Source organism: Lates calcarifer, linkage group LG2 (assembly GCF_001640805.2).
Source record: "Lates calcarifer isolate ASB-BC8 linkage group LG2, TLL_Latcal_v3, whole genome shotgun sequence".
Taxonomy (NCBI): Eukaryota; Metazoa; Chordata; class Actinopteri; family Centropomidae; genus Lates; species Lates calcarifer.
In genome coordinates, this window is record NC_066834.1 from 8,837,864 (window position 1) to 8,859,244 (window position 21,381).

At 40.5% G+C, this 21,381-nt stretch overlaps 1 protein-coding gene across 2 annotated transcripts in view; it reads left to right on the forward strand.

The window, feature by feature from the left end:
- The window catches only part of LOC108887852 (zinc finger protein 609), a 74,313-nt gene that overhangs the window by 40,258 nt on the left and 12,674 nt on the right, over window positions 1–21,381 (forward strand). For both annotated transcript variants that reach the window (XM_018683478.2, XM_018683477.2), the window contains exon 3: window positions 8,715–8,940. In XM_018683478.2, coding sequence (XP_018538994.1) covers window positions 8,715–8,940 — 226 coding nt within the window. The remainder of the gene's footprint in view (window positions 1–8,714; window positions 8,941–21,381) is intronic.

Here is a 21,381-nt window from a genome sequence, read left to right on the forward strand (position 1 = left end):
CACTGCAAATTCATCACTAATGACAATAATATTTTCTTGCAGCCCTTTCTGCAACCATCAAACAAACATATTTGACTAAATATTCTTAACAAAAATAACAAAAGCTTGCTCATTCCACCTTGTCAGGTGTTTCTGTGTCATAAATGACTGGATATCTTGGAGTTTTGGACTGTCTGTCTGATATTGATATTGAAAGATGTCACCTTGGGCAAAAAATAAACAGAAAATCAGTTGATAATGAAAATAATCATCAGTTGCAGCCCTACAGTATTCAGTGTTGCACAACAGGTAATTCAAATAGCACAGTGTAATGTGTGTGTACATTGTGTGTTGCTAAGAACATTCAAGCTTGTAAACCAACCAGGCAATTAAAATGGTTTTGTTCCTATTAATACAGTATAGTGTGTGCAGGGTGTTATTTGTGTTTTATCAGCAGTAAACATAGACATGTTCAGGTTGGCCTGCTTCTATGTGGAGAGCTTTTAGCCCTCATGATACCCAACAGCCCACCCCCAGTGCAATTATAACCCAACCCCCACCCTGTCATCTCACAAACAATACCAGGCGTAGGCTCAAGGCAGTCGGCTGGTCCGGGGAGAGGAAAGGAAGGAATTAGGTTGACAAGGTCAAGCTGATCCAAGACAAGAGAGGAGTGTACCAAACCACCTGCTGTGCGTAAACCTCATCAGCCAACCAGGCATCCAGCTTGCCTGCCAAATCTCTGAGCTAAACAGGCGCAAATGAAGTTTTCTAGTAAGAAATTTAAGTAGCATTTCTCATCCATGTCTGCTTGTAGCCTTGGTGTTCAGAGCTTGGCTTGAGGTAATAATGAAGAGACATAAGTCTAGTCTCACAAGCTAACAACCGAATAAGAACAATAGATAACATTTAAATCCATCATTGGCAGAAATGTTGTTACAGATATTTATGGCTCCCAGAGGATGTATCCTAATTTTTTGGTGATCAGCTAGCACCACCATGAGGGTGATATTTGTGGTTTTGTGTAAAATGACTTGACAAATGAATTGACAACCATGAAATATTGTACAAAAATTATGTCACTCTCATCAGTCTTAGTTGTGCTAATTAGCATCCTAAGAAGCTAAACTAGGATGGTGAATATGGTAAATATCTTCCCAGCTAAACATAGCCATGTTTAAATGGTGAGGATAGCTGGTCTTATGTTTGAGTATGTTAAGCTAAAACGAGGTGTTAAGTTTCTCTTTAATACTCAAGAATTTTTATAATTCACCCAAAAACAATAACAAGCAAATTCAGGACTTTTTATTACTTTGATTTTTTTAGTTTCTACATTTTCCTCACCAAGTTTATTACTAAAATCTGGGGACACAGTGACTTTGCCAACAGCACGAGATATACAAGCAGTCAGACAGGTTGTAAACAAACCCCCAGTTTTACTAAATATTGGTCTACTTGTACTTCTGCTGTTTGATAGTAGTAGTAAAAGAGAGAGAGTTTTTCCTCTGTGTGACTTTGCTCTAATAGGAAAATGAGGCCACTGCTTCATAAGTGAGCAAATTGGTAAGCTCCACTTATCCTGGCTGAGTCCTCCACCCTGCGGTCCCTTGTGCCTTCTGTCTTTTTATATCACTTCTACTTCCCATCATGTTGCTGGTGGCTGTAGGAGTCGTCTCTTGACTAATGTTTGTTGTCCTTTCATCAGGGAGTGCAGATGTCTCCACAGGTAAAGCCTCTCATGCTCTCTGAAGAGGTTTCCCTTTGAATAAAAGCTTTGTGTAGCTTTTTCTTTCTTTGCTTCAGCACAGTCAAAGGCCTTGGTATAATACTGGCTCTGATTTGCAGTGTGCAGCTATAATGTGTCACACTAAAAAGATATTACTTTTGATTACTACTGAAATTTACAGCAAATGTGAAAGCATTACTTGTCTTTCTAACAGTTGGCTGTAATTCACAGCTGTTGCTACAGGTTGTGAAATGTAAGTTTACTCCACTCTGATTATGAAACCATTGCTTTTACAGACATTTTTCATGTTTATACCTCGTCTTTAACTGTTCTGTTTCCAAACTCTGAGGTTGTGTCGTAGCATAAAAAATTAGCAGTAAAGTTAAGTCTCAAAATGTGGGCGTACACTAATCAGTATTTCCTTTTTTCCATTTTAAAATTACATGTTGTGTAAAGGCTTTTAAGATAAAATACAAATGTGTTTTACATCAATGCTAACTTCATTTTAACTCCCCTGGTCTGTCATATGATAAATGTGTCTCTTATATGCATGGCGTAGGCCTGTAATGTTAAGGGAGTCAGATGGCAAATGACTTCTTTGTCCGACAGTCACTGCTGTAGAGTGAAATCCTGTCTTACTCATTAAGAGGTTGTAGGTCATGGGTGACTGACTTCATCACAGCTTAGATTCCTCTCTGTATTTTTAATGTCTGGTTATGCTTTTCCTGAAAACACAATTAGCAACTAAAACTGAGAAGAGTTGCTTAGAAACTGAGTGCCGTTTGCCAGCTTGTGGTCCACAATAGATGTCAGGTGTTCCTGTTTGTGTTGTTTTCTCTTTCAGTTTCTGTGATTATTCTGAGCTTCAAAGAGAATGACAGTGTGGTTTCAGTAAAGGAATTAGGCCATTGTTCAGTGTTTGAAAACAATCGAATGGGTTTTCAGGACTTGAAAGGGAATCCAGTCATCTTTTTCTGTCCCCTGGCAGTTTTGAACATTTTTGTAATCAAATTAGATAAGGCTTATGCATTTGTTTTCAATTGTAGCTTAATGCTAATAACCATGTTACTTCAATGCCCTCAATAATACGGCTCACTTTAAAAGCTGCCCAGTGATGTGATTGCACGCCAATAACAAGACTCTGCTTCACAATTGTCTTAACTAGTTAGAATTTAAAAGCTACGGTTCTTGAATTCATCATGTGGATTCAGCAATGTAGTACAGGTCACCAGTCCCCATATTGTTTGTATGGCTAAATAAAAGGTCTTGAGTCTTTTTTTTAACTGTGTGTCAGTGGTGCTGAAAGAGGCACCAACCAGAGCCAGCAAGAAGTGTAATCTCCACTGGCCTTCGACCTCAGTAACTCACCAAAGATGTTCACAGGATTTGCCCCTGGAGTCAAAAAGAATTACATAATTGAAGCAGGAACACTGAAGTCAGCCAACTAACAGCTCTTCTGGAAGGATGTCTTCTTACTTAATAATGGACCTTTGTGTCAGGAGAAATGAGATTTTCTCTTTTAAAGACATATGTTTTCTTTCTTTTTATGTTGAAAATGGTGTTGAATTTCCTCATGCTTTATTAGGCTGGAAAATCTATGCTGCTCAATTGTAAAACAATCAACCGCTTCCAGTTAAAATCAATTAAAGTCTTTTCAGACTAGGACTGGGAAACACTACATACATCACCTACTTTTTGATTCAGGTTGTGATTTGATTGACAAATGGCTCTCGGTGCAGACTATTTGTGTTTGATAACATTCATAATAGGGCTTCAGCTAGCACTCATTATCATTATCTGTTAATCTGTCAAAGATTTTCTTGATTGATTAATTAGCTGTTTAGTCTATAAGAAGTCAGAATATTAAAATATCAGTTTCCCAGACCCCAAAGTCAAGTCATTTTTTTGTCCAATCTCACAGTGTAGGAGTGGGAACAAGCAAAGTTTTTTTTAATTTTAGCTCTATAAATCCAACACATAAACTCCAATAATTATGTGATTATCAAGATGGTGGCAGATCAGTTTTCTGTCAATGGACTAATCAACTGATTTGGCCCACACTGTACTTTGATTCTCCTCTTTAGCTCATAGGGAGAATATAAACATTTGATAAATGGTGTATGGCACACTATAATATAGTAGATAATGACTGTGTGTCGACATGCAGGTTGAGTTGAGCACATGTTCCACTGCGTTCAAGGTAGCTTATGTGCATTAGCTTAACATTACATATGTTGTTGTTGTTGTTGTGAATTACCCACACTTCATGGTCAGAGACGGAGATGATAAACCCACATCTGCGGTCAATCCAACTGACCTGCTGTGTGTTATCTGACCTGACTACAGGACCCTACATTACCTCCAGCCAGGGTTAAACACAGGTCTCGACTTTGGTTTGAGAGGGTGAACACAGATTTCTATCAGTCATGGGTTATCTCTCTTTAAACAGTTTTCTAACTGGTTTTAAAAAATGAGTAGGATAAAGAGAGAATGAGTGTGAATGAGGTAAGCATGAGGGAAAAAGTGCTCATGGTGTTTATTTTATAACAGGCACTAATGCAGAAAAAACACCTGAAAATGGAATTCTATGGTTTAGCAGTGATGTGTATTGAACTACGTTTGCAGACGTGATTGTCTGTGACCTGTAACAGCAGCAGTCTCGTACAAATGGCTAAACCATAACCAGAACATGCATTCATTCATTCATAATCCTGCGCCGAACATGAGGTTTGTGTATGAAAGACCATTTTAGAGACAATAACACACATCACAAGACCACATGACTTTGTTTGTCACTCCTTAGTATTTGTGTATTGTACTGGACCAAATGAAATTACAAAACAAATCGGTAATGTTTTACTTTACAGGTCTGTTATTTCCTAATAGTAATTTAACAGTAAGTTTCCTGAAAAGAACAATGTGGCTTGATACTAATTAAAGGAAAAATGGAGACTGAGACTGTTATTTTTAGTTAATTCAGCTTGTTGTGTGGAGTATAGCTTTGATTCCATAAAAAAAATGCTGTATTTAATCCCCAGTGAATATTTATTACTCATTAATTTATTATTGGAAGCTTTATTTTTAATATGCTGTTTCTGTTTCAAATGTTGCAGGTATGGTGTACCTGCTATCCTCTGAATTAATGTCTCAAGGTAGTGCTAGCTTTGAATTTCGAAATAATTGGAAGTGTACCAACTGATCACTCTCTGTTTTACCTGTAATTAGTACCAAACTATAAGGTTCTTTCCAGGAAACATCCATGAAATATATTGGAATTTACCCATAAAATAAAGCAGTGCCAGCAACTCATTGTTTGGGACATTGATGGTCATTTCTTTATTTGATCAAATGTAATAAGTAGAATAGTAAAGTAATAGTTGTTCACACATTTAAGTGGTTTTAAGTGTTGTGTTAAGGTATTGTTGACTTACACAGGTGAACAGTGAAAGATTCAAAGCTTAATTTGGTCAACTATATTGTAGCCTCACACCGCCCATGCGCGTTTAGCCAAGACAGGTGTCTTGGTATGACACTGCAGTGTAATCCTTTCTTAATCCTCACCCAAGCTCAGCGCTCAGTTTCTTAATCCCAACTCTAATAAACAAGTTAAAGCTGAATTTAATGTGTCCGGTAAAAAGTGCAGCACGTGTCCGTCTGCCACGGCCGAGTTATTGTGTGATCACTGGAAATCCAGGCAGAGTTCCTCCTCTGTCAGCACTGTGAAGTATGCTCAGCACCAGCTCAAGATTTCAGAGGAATTTTTTGTCAGTCAGTTAAACATTATTTTTGCCAGTGTGGCTTTCTTGAGGAGTTGGCATGGGGTTTCAGTTAAGAAAAAGGTTTGCGTGACATTCAAGCATTGTGGTTTTGGGGGAGATTTCAAAATCCGTCTGTCAAGTCTCGCAAGGAGGGAAGAGATCTTGGAATTTGGCATCTGCTGAGCGTCGGGTAGAGACATGTGTAATCTGACAAGTTGTGTAGCTCAGTCACATGTGGTTTTTCGAAACCCTGGACAAGACGTCAGGCATTTCATTATGTGGGTTTACATTCTGCAGCCCTAGAGTGAAAGTCCTTTTGTTCACTCATCCATTGATAGAACTTGGAAGTGGAGCGGCATTGTTCATGCTCATTGTAAACTGGTCCCATTTCCGTTTTGATCCTATTCTAATTAGTTGATACTATTACACAACAAATGGTTCCTTTATTGTGGAGCACCACTAGACTGGCTTGTCACTTTTATTTGTGACAGTTGAAACAAAATAATTCCCCTGTGCTTCTAACTTGTTTGATGACAAGTGGAGAAAAAAAAATAAAGTCAAAGCTCAATCAGGCAAGGTTATTCTCAATCTGAAAATGCAAGATAAGGCTGTGAAATTCATTAAGATGATTTAATTGATAGAGATTATTAACCATAGGGATATAGAATGGCTGGTAAATCAGTTTCTTTAATAGTGTCTAGGGAAACACTGAAGTAATAGTTAATTGCAATAATAGCTAATGGAAAGAAGTTGAAGGCTAGCTGGCAAATGTTTGTTGTTGTTTAGGTTTTGTTGTTTGTGGATGAAGAAGGAAACAAATCTGGAGATCATCTGCTTAACAGTTTTCAGCAAAAAACAAGTAGGCAAACACATGTAGACTCTTTTTCAGTCCAACGGTTCAACAAAGGCAACAAAACTTTACATTGTTGTACATGAGCAGCTAAAACACAAGAGTTTATTGATAAGTGCCACCCACCAGCAGAAAGTCACTAGAAAGAAGGAAATCAATAATGTGAATCTAATAATATGAGCCCAGTACTCAACCTAACAATTTCACTGGGTAAAAGAGGTTATTTACAGACCATTACCTTGGTCACAAAAATACCCAAAATGTCAGGCCCAAAATGTCGACACAAACAGTTTGACGAGTTGAGTCAATGTAGAGGAGGCTCTGCATGACCCTGTTTGCACCTCTCACAGTCTGCTGTCACTCTGAAGGAGGGCTAGTTGTGTGGTCTTGTCTGCGGCCCTCTGTGTCTCCATAAGGCCCAGGAACAGTGTGTGGTGACAGCTCGGGTGATTACCTGTCCTGTCTCATTCACTCAGCCGGCCTGCAGCTTGGCCACATCATGCATCAGAAACTGACAGACAGTGATTACGATGTCGTTAGGCCTGACTCTCTGTTGCTCACTGCACACATTAATTTGCTCGTCCTCTGAGCACCGGCAGAAATGGGCTATTCACGCTCATTTCAGTAAACTGTGAAATATGAAGCTTCTGTGATGACTAGTCTTGAGCTAATATTAAATATCATCAGGGACTAATGTTTGGTTTTGGGAGCACTTCATTACTGATTCAGATTTCTCATTCAGTGCTTGATCTGAAATGTCTCACATGGAATAATTCATGGTGGTGATACTTTCAAATTATTACTTCAAGAAATCATGAGCATTTTTTTATTGAACTCAAATAATCAAATTAATTAAAATTCCATTAGAAAAAAATTGCTTACCTTGAGCAAAATGCAATCAGAAAAACATGGAATCGCAAATATAGTTGATATTTTTATTTTTTAGTTTTGCTAATTATTGCAAAAGCCTTTGCTAGTCCTGCACATACTATCCCAAACACTGGATGAATGAATGCCTAATAAAAAGCAAGGAAAAAATGGGAACGTAATTAGTTTTACGGATATTTGTTAAAAAAAAAATAAAAGCACAAATCAAAGGTTGGGTTCATCATCTGGGAACCACAAATGTAAATTTTGATGTCAAAATATTTTTCAGTGTTTTTTGCCTGAAGACCCCCTTTGAAAATGAGATGGTGCAGCTCAAAGGGGTTTATCCTCTAATTACACTTGACAGAAAAAAATGTAACTGCAGGTGATGTTAGAGAACAAGTCAGGGGGTCAGCAAAGTTCATAGGATCCATCCTCTTAGGACTATAAAGTTCAGCTTGACCAATATTTTAGATATTTCAGTGATGGACCTATCAGCCACCAACACTTCCATCTCTAGATTGATCAAAATTAAGCAGTAACTTCGACATCTGCAGTGATAAGCAGTTTTAGTTCTTCACATCATACTTTGGAACAGTAAGTAGATTAGAACAGTTATTTAAAGGGTGTACAGCCTCATAATCCAATGTGTCAATTGTTATTTTGTCTTCTAAGTCTAATTGGATCCAGCATTGGCAGCATATTCCCTAGCACTGAGTGGTTTATGCCCAATTAATAAATGTGTGGTGTTGGCTGCAGCGTGGCATTCCTCCCGCAGTTCAGTGCTAATGATTTGGAGCGCTTTAATGTCGACTGCCTTGAATAAAGAGCACTAAGCCTGGTGTCACTGTGGCCCTTAAATCACCATCAGTCTTCCTTTCTCTGTGTCTTTTCCGCCTACACACTTTTCTACCTCCTGTTCTCTCTCGCGCTTCCCTCAGTTGCTCTCGTCGTCTCCCTCCCTTCCTGTCCTTTTCATTTTCGCTCTCCGTGTAGGCACACTGTCTCTTCATTGCTGTCAGAGTGTGTCAGAACAGGTGGAATCAATTACTGACCCTCAGCAGCCCCGCTCCCTGCCACAACTAGCTCTTTAATTGAGGGAATTAATGAGTGATCAGCCTGTGAGATGATTTGGTGTCATGGATCTCACTCGGCTGTGCGCGAGGGAGGAAAGCTGGGGGAGGGATTGTTTGACCAAACCTGCATAACTAATTCTGTCCTTCCATGGAGGCAGTCAGTGCAGTTCACACGTTCCTCTCTGCCTTCCATGCCTGCTAATCACCTCTAAGGTTGAGGAAAGACATAGTAGCACATTAACTGCTGCATCACCCTGTCTCTGATGAAGACTGCTTTTAAGGACTGCTGAAATACCAGGATGTCTTTCATGCACTCAGCACCTTTTTTTTTTTCCACTTCCTCTCATTGTGGCATCCGTTGGCTGTATCTCAACATCTGCTCTGTACATGTTTATACAGTGGTTCTGAAGTGTCTCATGTGTTTCTTTCCCTCTCGACCCCCACTTCTCTCTTCACAGATGGAATCTCCTGTCTCCACGCCAGCCCCTCCCCCCCTCCACCTCCTGGCCACAGTAGGCAACAGTGAGATTGCCTCGCCGTGTGAGCAGATAATGGTGCGTACGCGCTCAGTGGCAGTGAACACATCCGATGTGGCCCTGGCTACCGAACCTGAGTGCTTGGGGCCCTGCGAGCCCGGTACCAGTGTCAACCTTGAAGGCATTGTGTGGCAGGAAACTGAGGACGGTAAGTGAAGTGGTTCAACAGGCTTTTTAGTGAATCTTCTCCCTGTGAAACAAATGATTCCTGGATTTTGGTTAAAAAAAAAAAAAAAAAAGAAACCCTACAAACATATGGGATAGTTTGCTTTTTGCTTTTATTTACATAGCCAGTGTGTTTGCATTAAGACATCAAAGAGGTATTGGTTTCTCAAGGCTTTAGTGAATTCTCTGTCAAAAATCATCATCTTGCTGTCATTACTGTACATATTTTGCCTGCTAAAATGTAATTGGATATGCCCTTACTGCCTCAGGAGCTGGTGATGGTACTAATGTGTGCCTTAACAGCACACATGCTGCATAATATTGCCAACAAGAATAGTAGTTGGCACGCAGTTCTTAGGTGGCCTTGATTTGTTTTTTTTGCTCGGGAGTATGCAGGCGGGAGTTTGTTGCACAGAGATATCTGCTCTCAACAACAACATGCCTCATAACACAAAGCACTTTTTTGCGAGCCTGCCAGTTGGGAATAGAGTTGGCTCCTCTCCTGCAGTGCAGTCCGAGTGAAGTCTTAGACCCTCTCAGTTTTCTTCCCTTTGATCGAAACCGCATTCAGCTTACTTAATTTTAAGATGTATCACCAGCGCTATCGGGTTCTGCTGGGCCTGAAAAACTGCCCTCTTTTTCTGTTGTGCATGTGAAATAATGCAAACACCTAATCTTCAAAGCAGCTCACGCTCAGTCGCTCTGCGGGCATGCTGAGTACAAATCGCCCACATATCCACAGTGCTGCTTGTTGGTTCACTTGGAGGAACTGAACAGAAAAGGTCCCTGCCTCATCAACATTCCCAAAGCACAGTCCCCGCTATTGAGTGCCCCCCCCTCATCCATCCCTTTTTTGATTTTTGCTCCAGCCCTGGGCTGTGTCTGATTCACCCCTGTTCTCCACTCTATTGCAGCTCTTTTCTGTTACCAAGCATCCAGCCAGTCACCCCTTGACTCTTGTTTCCAAGCAAACTGGGAGAGAGCGAGTGCAAGGCAAGGGGTTGGGGGGGTAGACAAGGCTACTTCTGTCAGTGACACAAACATGGCTCAGAGCCAACACCAGTACTATGTTTGTGCTCCCTCATTCTCTGCCTCCCACAGAGTGATTGACCCTCCCCCTCGCCCTACCCCCTTCCCGTTCACCGTCCAAGTCTGTCCTTTGCCTGCACTCAGTCTCTCAAAGCTGCTATTTTGGCTGAAAGAGGTAGTGGTTTGGCCTGATGGAGCTGTGTTTTCTTCTGATTCTACTCTATCTGGCTCAGTGGGGAGGAGGCTGGTGGGAGCTTTTGAGTGGTTTTAAAAGTAGTGTGGTCAAGATGGAATATGGGGGTTGTATCTATGTGTTGGGGGTGGGGGATGCACGTGTAGTAGCACACAGGTTGTTATGGCTATCAGGGTTTCCAGAATCCAACCCCCTTTGCTCTCTTTGAAGCCATATATATCTGACAAAACCTGTATCATGTAAACATAGTCGGGGTAGAAATTCATGCAATAAAGGGTGAAGAGAAATATTTGATAATTTCAACTGATTCTTGTGTGGCTTTTTGTCTTTTATCAGTGTATTACACTGTTTGATAGGAGTGCAATGATTCTGAAACTGCAATACAAACATCTGTAATCTTGCAGACAGAAGCGTGATACCCCATCCCCCCAACCTGCTGCTACCACTGCAGGTGCAGCCAGTTACACTCTCATTATGTTATTAATGTAACAATAACCATTTTTTAATTTCACAATTAATTTTAGTCCAATCACAATTGAGTGGTCACATCTTCAGTAAAAGTTAGGCTAGGTTTATTAGCTCAAGATGAATAGTAACCCTTAGATTGTAGACCCCCCTGTGCACATTCAAGTCAGCAGTGTGGGAACATTTTGGTTGCCCACCCAACCCCACCCTGACAAAAACAAAACAAAAAAAACAAGATATGAGCTGAGCCGTCTCTTAAAAATCAAGGTCTGCATCTGAACTGTGGAATTGGAAAATAATTACACCCTTACTGTTTGAAGACATCACAACTTGTTAATTGCTAACAAAACCAGTGACAGTTGTGTGTTTAAAAAGAGAGATACTGTTATGACTGAAATGTGTGTTTCTGAAGCCTTACTATCAGTCATCAATGTAGCTGAAGATATGTGAGTAAATCTGGACTGGGTTTCTGAGGAGGCATTTCTCAATAGCCTGTATTGTATTGGATTTTACACACTACATTAAACAACACAAAGATGTGTATTCCTTCTACATTATTTTAATGGTACAAGCCCCTAACTACCCACTGGCTAGTCTTAAAATGAAAGAGACCCAGATGCTGCTCACATCAAACTGCACTGCCATTCTGCTGTTTTTCCCTAAGAGACCTATGAAAGCAGACTTCTCTCGTTGTGGGGCAACTGAACAAATCAGAACCAAATGAGGAAATCAAGCAAATCCAGGCAGAGTACCAGAGAAGAGCAACAAATAGAGGCCCCAAAGACATAGCTGAGGCATCCTGATTAGCAGTGAAGTTGAGCAGTCCCCCACTTCTCTGCATGACAAGTCTCATATAGAGCTGTTTAGGCATGCACTGCGTGTGTGTGCGTTTCATTTAGCATGCCAACCAACAGCTGCTTCATCACCTCCGCCTTTCGGCCTTGTGGGAGTAAATGAACAACAGGCTCCCAGTAATTGTCTGTGCCTCACCAGAGTTACCGAGTGCCAGAGAAAGAAACAGATGAGGAGGAAGCAAGCGACACCTAACAAAATACGATCACAAAAGCTGCACCTTTGGTCAGGGCTGACAAGAATCTTGGCTGATGAGGCCACATAAATTTTTCATCCTGTGTAATCTGAGCACAGATGTAGAAGCCTGTTCAGCTAAATCTCCATAATGGCAAGGTTTAATTAGCAGCCTGAATGTATATGTGGGTTGCTGAATGAACAAAATAACACATAAACAAAAACATACAGTTTGATGCATATAGTCCTGAATAGGAGAAAAAAATTGATAATATGAGGTGAGTGTCATTCAGTCAGTCTGGGGGCGAGGGGAGGGTAGACGGGGGGGCAGAGCTGTGGTATTTTAAGGCCCGGCACTGACACAAATCCCCTCAGCGCAGACAAGGCAGTGGCAGCTCCCAGGGTCGTGTCGGCAGAGCGATGGGCCAACCCCTCCCAGGCTTAGCATGCTGATACCTCCAAATGTCATCTCTAAAATGCTGGAGAAGTTTATTGCTCTTGAAACACAGCCCAGAACGCCTTGGCTTCTGCTCCAGGGTAGAGCGAACACAGAGGGGGCCCCTTTGGCCAAACACTGCGTCTCCATGCCAGTGCCCCTTCCCCCCTCCCAGTCTCTCACTCACACACACACACCGACCCTCCTATACACAGCAGGCTATTCCCCAAGCAGGTCCCACAGCTTCTTAAGCTCCCTAATAGATAAATAATACAGGCTGTTTGTGAAAAATGTTTGTCTCATGGATTATTTATGCAACACACATTACATCATTGTAGCATTGCAAGAATTGGCCTTAGCACAGGAGTTAAAAGCTGCTCAGCATCTGAATAGAAGAGAGGTCAGTGTGAAACGGATATTCCTGTATAAACATTTGAGAGATGTCTTTTTTTTATTTCTCCAAGCCTGTCAGGGAGTTGAGAAGGAGAATATTGTATGAAAGGAGCACTTGGCTCTGTAGCTCACTTGCCAGCTATGCTTCCTTGCTCTTTTGAAGACCACCTGTCAGTGGCCTCATTGAAATGTTTTTACAAAGGCGAGCGGCGGCTGCTCTCTGTGAACTTGCTATAGAAAGTGCCCTTGAAAATAAGTGTGAGCATTGTCAGGAGGCCTGTAGCTCTCTGCCAGACCAATGAGCAAGAAGAAGATGGAGTGAAAAATCAATCACACAGGACCAACTTCTGCTAACAGTAGAGGACATATTGAAAAAAGAGAAGAACAAAAAAGTGATACGCCTTCTTCTTTCCACACTCTATAGATTTTCATTTGCCAGTTCCTTTACTTTCCACACTACCAAGCCAATCTTTACCCTCATCAGTGTTCACTGTGCAAGAGTGGCCAATTTCCAAGGAAAAAAAATTAACACTCCTATGTTGTAAAGAATTCACCAGTGTTCCTTAATATGTGGTTGTAATCATTCTCTGCAAGGAACGTAAGATATAGATGACTCACCATTCATTGAGGGAGGAGACCTGTCTTGTTAGTCACAAATTTAGTCCCTGGGTGGTGTTACCAAGATGGCGCCTGAGTGAATCAAATCTCTTAAGAGAGACTTGGTTCCTATTCTTACTGGATGAAAACTGCATTTTTTCGAGCACTTAAATGGTCTTGAAACGTAAATCATATGCCTGGAGGAACTGTAAGCTTTGCCAGGGGTTGTCATAAGATATCATGTTTGCTATATACACGTCAACAAGAGCTTGAGTAATGCGCCTTTGGCAGACTTGTCTCATAATCTTAGCACCATCTCCTTAAAGGAAAAAGACCAGAGAGTTTGTTTTAACGGAGAGATTGTAGATTTACCAGGTGACATTTAAGGAAACTGCTCCCTGCCATACTACAAATTATTTACAGTAATAAATGCATGTAAAGTTGGTAGAGATGTCAAATATTTATTTTTAGGCTGTTACATGTGTGGCTGCTGCTTTGTGATCTACTCCCTCTGTAAGAGTAAACATGTTCTTTTTTTGTGGAGGAAGAAACTGCTGCATGCGGCTGATAATGCTGCGTCGATGTGGAAAGCATACTAATGCTCCCTTCCTTTGCCTCTCAGTGGTATGAGAGAATTGACCTTCTCGCAGGCTGTTATTCTTGTCAGTGAGAGTGGCTTCGCACTTTTAGCTCTTATGAACCGGGCTGCAGCCTGAACTTTTCCGATAGGCCTCACTTGAATGCTCCAAAATTCGAAATATCATCAAATATGACCATGTCTCATTTGCTGCTTATTGGAAAACCTTTACTATATTACCAAGATGTGGAATTTTTATAGTATGTTTATCAGTGTTTTATTTCTTGGCTTAATCTTTGTACTACTATTTACAACTATGCTCAATTTGAAAAGTGCTTTACAATGTTGTAGGGCTGCTGATTGAATATTTTTAATTACTGATTAACCTGTTAGTTATTTTTCTAGATTAATAGATAAAGCATTTACATGAAAATGTCAGAAAATAGTGAAAAGTCAATCGTGATTTACCATTTCCGCCCTCGCTATGTACACAGCTATGCGGAGAGATGAATACACTTTCAGTGAAGGTTGAAGACAGGAATTTGCCTTTGAAGTTTCATAGTTTTATAGGGATTAGAAAGCAGTAAAAGTTGAGATCCCATAAACATCCATCTATTTTCTGTTGCCTTTCCAGGTCATTTCTAACAATTAATTATATTGTTAGGAATCATTGTTACGTGCAGCTGTGAGGTACTGAACAAGTACTGTGACTACAAGTTTTCATTGATATCTTTAATACAGACATTACATTTGGTCATAAAAAGCTGTAAATTTGCTGCAGTGAACCCTGCAGAAACTCTGAAACTGCATTTACAAAAGTACTGACTAACTGTCAAATTAGTATAAAATATGTAAGATAATTTGTTCCTTGTGCCAGGAAGACATAAAGTGCCACCAGTGAAGTAACACAGTAATTAATCTAGTAAATATATACACAGAGGTCATGACAGAAAGAGTACAATATAAAAAGTGTAAAATACAGAATTCAGCCCATCAGTAATTAACACAGTAGACTGTTGTATGAGCAGCATATTAGCCTCAGAGACATGGCATAATGGGTAGCGTGGGTTGCAGTGATCTGTCCCGATAACTGATAACTTTATCTGAAAACAGCTAAATTACCTACCTACCTAATAATGCTGGTAGAGTGTTTTGGGTGTAGATAAAAGGGTTGTTGACAGTATTTGCTTGGTCACAAAATGGTGGACGTGACAATGTAAGTCAAACTGCCATGGAACTGTGCCAGCGTTGGTTGCTATAGCAACAGAATGTTCAAGGGAAACTAACTACTGGTGATATCCATGGTGACATTATTAAATTGTTTCTTTTGTCTAGTCAACAGTCTAAAACCAAAGATATTCAGTTTACTATCAAATTAGACAGATCATCTGAGAAGTTTTTTGCTCTGCTATACACATTATGACATAGATTCTTGTTGGCATGTGATGTTATTACGAGTGTTTTTTTGTTTTTCTTTTTCCAAAAAACACCTACTGTGTATTGAATTATCTTGTATCTGTGCCTGCTTAGCCAAATTCTTGCACCAAATAGGTTATGAAATAGGCAAGACTGCTCCATGTGTATGTCATGGATGCCGCACAACACAGAAGCAGGTTAACAAATAGTAACGCTAACCACAGTAGCTCACAGGGTTATTGTTGTACTGACATTCCTCCACAGACCTACACACTGCATAGTCTCTCTAAGTAGATTCCCCATCCCAGCTACAGCCCCAAAGTCCCCAAACAGTGACTCTTTCAAAGACCATAAACTTGCTTCTAGTGACTGTCACCACTCCACCAGACTCCCTGTGTTTCCAGCAGAGACACAGAGAGTCCGACAGTAGCTTCTCTAACTACCAGTGCTACGTCACCATCCATGCTACACTGAGTGGTGGTCAGTCTCTATGTCCCCTGATCCTCCACGTCACAAGCTTACATAGCCATGAGGCCTTGTCATCTACAGCTGTTTTCAACTCACTCCTCTGTTGTATTTTGTAAAAATCCTGGAAGACAGGGTTTTAACAGAATTCGAGGGTTTAGTTGACCTTTAAATCAGAATAATTGCTAATCAGTCTTAGCCAACTAATTGGTTTATCAACTTCTCATTTCAACTGCACATTTTAAGTTTCACTAATACCTGCAGATCAACATAGCACTTAAAATACTATAAATAATACATTCCACTCTATATGCACTCCTCTCTAGTGACTCGTACAATTTGTACTAAATTCCCGTCTACCCAGGATTTAAGATAAGGTCAGTCAGGACTTTGTATTCTGACACTGACATAACTGGACAAGCTCAGCTTCATTTTATGCACCATGAGTACAGAAACTCTCTTAAAATGGACTGTTGGAAACATGCTCAGACACTTGAATGCTCAACCGCTTCATTTATCAATGTTACAGTTATTACTCATGGCAGCACCCGGCTATCTTTTATCTTCTCTCCGTAATGAATACTGACACTATTTTTCTCATTGTTCTCACTTTCTTGTCGACATGCAACCTTGATGAGTGGTACTTTTAGTGCAGTGAAAATGGGGATGAGAAAAGAGCTGGTTTTCTGGCAGGATACAAAGAGGGTTGTAAAATCTGTCAATAATTACATTAGTATCTGACTGTGTACAAAAGAAGATAATTGCAAGTGCTGGTAATTGTTCACATAATTTTCCCCCCCAAGCTTTGCCTTCTTGTTAGTCTAAAATCTCTGATATTTAAAGACAAATGGAATCCTTTAATTCCTTATTTGTGAGAACAGTCATATAATGTCACACTCAATCATTACACAAATGTGAGCACCCATTTTCAAAGATAACAAAGGCATTTTGACAAGGTCAGTCAGTGAAAATGCCATTAACCCCACTGAATTCCTGTTGACTTGGAGCAGAGCAGAGGTCAGCCAGTGAACCCATGACCCTCCACCAGAAGTAGGGGACCTGATATTTTGGCCCCACTGCAGCCTAATGAAATGTGTTGAGGAGGGAGGAGTGGGGAGGGTTTTAGGGCTGAAGGGGGCAGTCACCCATGCAGCAGACAACCTACTCCTGACTTAATTTTCCCCCTTACATTACCCTCTTGTTCAAGTAATCCCACACAAGTACGGAGTGGAGTTGGGCGCCTAAGGAGGGCTGCCATTTGTTGTTCGACAGCGCTGAAAGGAAATGAGTGGTAAAATTGCAGGCCAATTCCTCTCATTAATGTGGGCTTCACTCAGCTGTCCTGAGTGACCCTAATAAGGCTGTCACAAAGAAGGAGGAGGGGGGAGAATGGGTGGGGGTGCATGGTGCAGGGAACTGGGTTTGCTCCAAATCAGTCCGACCCCTTTCCTTCACCTCACAGCAACCCTCCCCCGGCGAACAAATCCTAAATGAACTGCACTCCCTAGGCGCAAGTTCTATTTTTCGATCTTTGAACTCTCTTGTCTGTTTCTTCTCCTGAAACAGATCCCAGTGAGTAAAGAGAAAGATCATGGCTCACACAAACAAAATATGTTACTCCTGTGTATAAACAAATGGTGATGAATGGAAAGTCATCTCAGTTTCTTGTGTAATTTGCTTTCTGCTCCAGGGAAATTTGTTTCGGTTGTTTTGTCAAGGGTTTTCCATGTTTAAACTGACTTGACATTGACATCTTTGTCCCAACGGCTTGAATATTATTCCTGGGCTGAAATTGTACAGTGTTGCAAATGGCTTTTAGTCTTGATTTTTCCGTGTGTATTTTTATGATATTGCCAAGAAGTTTTATGAATTCAGATGCTCACTGCAAAGACCCTCAAGTACTCCAGTGAGAACACTGTGTTGTGACTGATGTCAAAATCCCACATGCATTCCTGTCTGACTGTTCTGACAGCGGTCACACAGCCAGAGAATGATTATGAGGTTATGAGTCAGATCTAGGACCACATAAGCAAGTGGTATGTGTCAGATATGAAAAAATCTGATTTGATTTGTTTACAACTTCTGTGAATATATCAGATCTTAGTCACTGGGAGGCAAAAAAATTTGGATTTGAGCAACATCAGCATGTAATGTGAATGTAGCCGAAGTATCTTTTCGTTTTTAACTGCCAACCTTTTTTCCCTAAGTAGTCTAATGATTGTGTAATAAACATATTTCATTGTTAAATAAGTCAGTACTAACACATTAATAGCTGCTTAATGAAGGGAATCTGTAATACACAAGGTACATTTTTTATAAGAAAATGTGTCTGCTGTTTATATAGCAGAGTGGAACTGTGCTGTGCTCAGAAAAAAATTATTATGCCCAGAAAATAATAATATGATTTAAGGAAAGAATCAAGTAAAAATGATGGTACTGCAATAATGATGTAAAACGATTTTCAAATATTTCTCTCTATTGCTACTAGTTCACAGTAATCCAGGCTGTATTTACCTAGACTGTTCAGAGTCTGTGTGGCCTTGAAATTTAATTTCAGACCTCTGATGCAACTTCTTAAGTGTCAGCAATGAAAATCCTTTTCACTTACGCCCAAGATGAGGAGTATGATATAATAACTTGTCTTGTCATTTTCCATCTCCGTAAGCTGAACAGTGTATACAAAGTGAAAGCCTTTAACAGCTTACAATTTGCAATAAATTAATTAAGCATGAAGTGCAGCAATATTTTCAGTCAGTAACTATTTCTTGTTTTTTTGTTTTTTTGTTTTTTTTGTTTTTTTTTGGGGGGGGGGGGGTGTTAGCATCATTCCCATTTGAGTTAAGATACATCCAAATTTCTTTGAATGTCCTTGAGATGTCCCACATAACGTCAAAGGAATTACTTTATTACGGTCACAGAGAGGTAGCCCAGAAGCTAAGGACCACTCTGACAGGATTACAGAGTTCCTTGGCTTCATCGTGAGGGGGGTGGCCAGAAGGAAGCCAAATAACTCATCAGCTAGCATAGAGTCTACCAAAAGGCATGTGAAAGATTTTGAGCTTGAAGCAAAGAAACTGATGAGGTGAAAATTGAGCTACTGACCTATGATGTTAAGTATTACAGGGTCCTATGTTTGTCCATTAGCAGTATATTTTAGTACATTTTAATTTGGAAATAGGGATATTAAATAGACTTGTGAAAACCCTATCCAACTCAAGGTGCATAAATTAACTTTAAGAAAAGAAAGACTCAATCCAAGCACAGCCAGACCCAACCTGAACGGGCCCAGGGATTGTTAGACCTGATCCAGAAATGTTGTAGACCCAAAAAGACCCTAGCAGAGACAGAGCACAAACACCAGCAGCATCATGATGTTCTATCAGTTCATTGGATTGATTAACAAGGAGTCACAGTGGAAAAGAGAAACAAAAACTTATTTGAATTATCCAAATAATAGATGTTAAGTTGTGGAAACTTAAATATTCTTTTAATAACTTTCACCTCCTGCGCCAACGATAAAACATTCTGTAGTCAATTGGGCAAGACAAAACCCAATGTTCAATGATCAAATTAATATCTCTGAATCAAGCTTGGTCTCACATAACATAAATCTTGTGGGCTCCTGATTTCCCTAAAATAAGTCCAATCGCATCCAGTCAGATATTGGACCTATTCACACAGACTCGAGACCCACCGCAGTAAAATAAGACCAGGCCCAATTAGACTGAGTGGAATTTGGACCTGGTCCGACTTGGGTCCTGGGTTGGATCCTGCAAAAACCTTGATTTCCATGTGTTCGTCCGCACACCCTATGCTGAAGGCTGCTTTTCACTGGCAGACACCTTAGAGTAGTTGAGGGAAATACAGGGGAATTTCTAAGGACTACCCAACACAAAGCACCCATGATATCTGATTATGGCAAAGATTTCTGCTCCAACAGGACAGTGATTCTCATCACCTCCTAATATACCGTGGAATTTCCACAGAACAAGATAGTGAAAGTCTGTAAAATTGTGCTAAAGCCCAGACCTGAGTCATGTCAGAAAATCTTTGCAGTGGTTTGAAGATGGTTTTTTAGATACTCCTCATTCAGCTTGACTGAGCTTGAGTAAACCTGTGTGTAGAATTACAGTGAATCCAAAACTCTTGATGTGCAAAGTTAACAGCTTTATATTAAAGATGACCCAAAGCTGTATCAGTGTAAACAAGGATTGAAACACCAACTTAGATGTCTGTATTTCCAGTAAGTCTCAAAAAAATGTTACAGCTTGTTATTATGAATTATTGTACTGCCAGAGGTGAAAACAAATTAGGAGTGGTATCAATATTCCCATCAAACTCTCAAATTTCCCAAAACTGAACTATTTCTTTATGAACATTTTGATTAGTACTGGCAGCAGCAAGAGTAAAATCCCATTCATGTTTATCAATTGTCACAGCTACTGATGTGAAGAGACAGTCTAATCATTAGACTTTTGGCCACTCATGGTATTTCTTTATTTATATTTCTGAACCCATCGCTAGAGAAAGCACCATCATGAAAGGCTAGTCATTCATTTGCCCTGCCTTGATTTACATCCTGCCACAACCAGCTGCCAGAGCCATTTTGTGTTGGAGTGTTTGGAGAGCTTAGGGGGGCGGGCTGTTGAAGGCGTTTTAGAAAAGGTCTGGGTTCTTTTAATGTGACAGAAAATCTGAACTCGAGGACCTCTCCACTACCCCGCATGCACACAAACGACATTTGCAGTTGGATCTAACCTTGACCGAGCACTCATGTTTTTAGTTCGTAGAGTGAAGGAAGAGACTTGTGGCCAAGTGTCAGCAGGTTCTTGTAAACATATATAAATGCCTTATACACTTGCTGCTTTATGCCAGAGGCAGCAAGAGAAAAATGAGGTCTGAACTGTGACTTGTGTGTGGGAGGGAAAAAGATTGTAAGCCGGGGATGGTTATACCATTGAAAAGAGGAAATGAGGGTGAAGGAGAGAGGGAAAATGGGGTGAGCAAGAGAGGTTTCCTAAGCTAATAAAATGCTTGGAGGGATGGAAGCTGCCAGCCAGCATTCCTGTGCCATTAGATAAGTTAGCTCACTGCAGCCTCCAGTTTCTCTGCAGTGCTGAAGTGGCAAGCTGAGGTCACCACCGGGAGTGAGGGGGATGGTGGGGGCAATAAATTCACAGTGTTTTTCTGCACGGTTGTTGCTCTTAATCCTCTGAGGCTGTTTGGTTGATGATTTACTTTTGAATGTATGAGCAAAATCTGCAAAAATCTGCATTCTCTGCTTTTTTTTTAAATTGTATTTATTGCAGTTATAATGTACAGAGTGCAGGGATTTAGTATGGTCATTTTGCACAGAGCTGCATACTTGTGACATTTCGATGATGTGCAAGCTGTTGCCAAGTGAGGAGTATTTGGATTCTTAAGGAGAAACATACACAGAGAGGCGCGTGATCTTCTGGATCTAATTTTAGATTTTAAATGCAAGGTCAGGTATTGCACTCAGCACAGGTCGGATTGTGTAGCTCACACCGAGTGCTACCAAATTCACACTAGCCAAATGGCAACACAGAAGCTTCTAAGTGTGACAGATTGTAGCAATTCCAGTGAAGTCAAGGAGCTTTTCTTGCACACTCAGTTACAGTCTATCAAACTGAACCATTCACATTGAAATGGTCTAACCCGGGAGCTTGTTGGTTGTTTTTAAGAAGCTGTAGTGGTAGATCCATATTATTCCCAGGGGGCAGCAAATCTGGGCTGCAAAGTAAGACAGGACTGCAAAATAATATTTGCCTCCAAATAATTCTCCCACAGGGTGATCTCCTGTGCA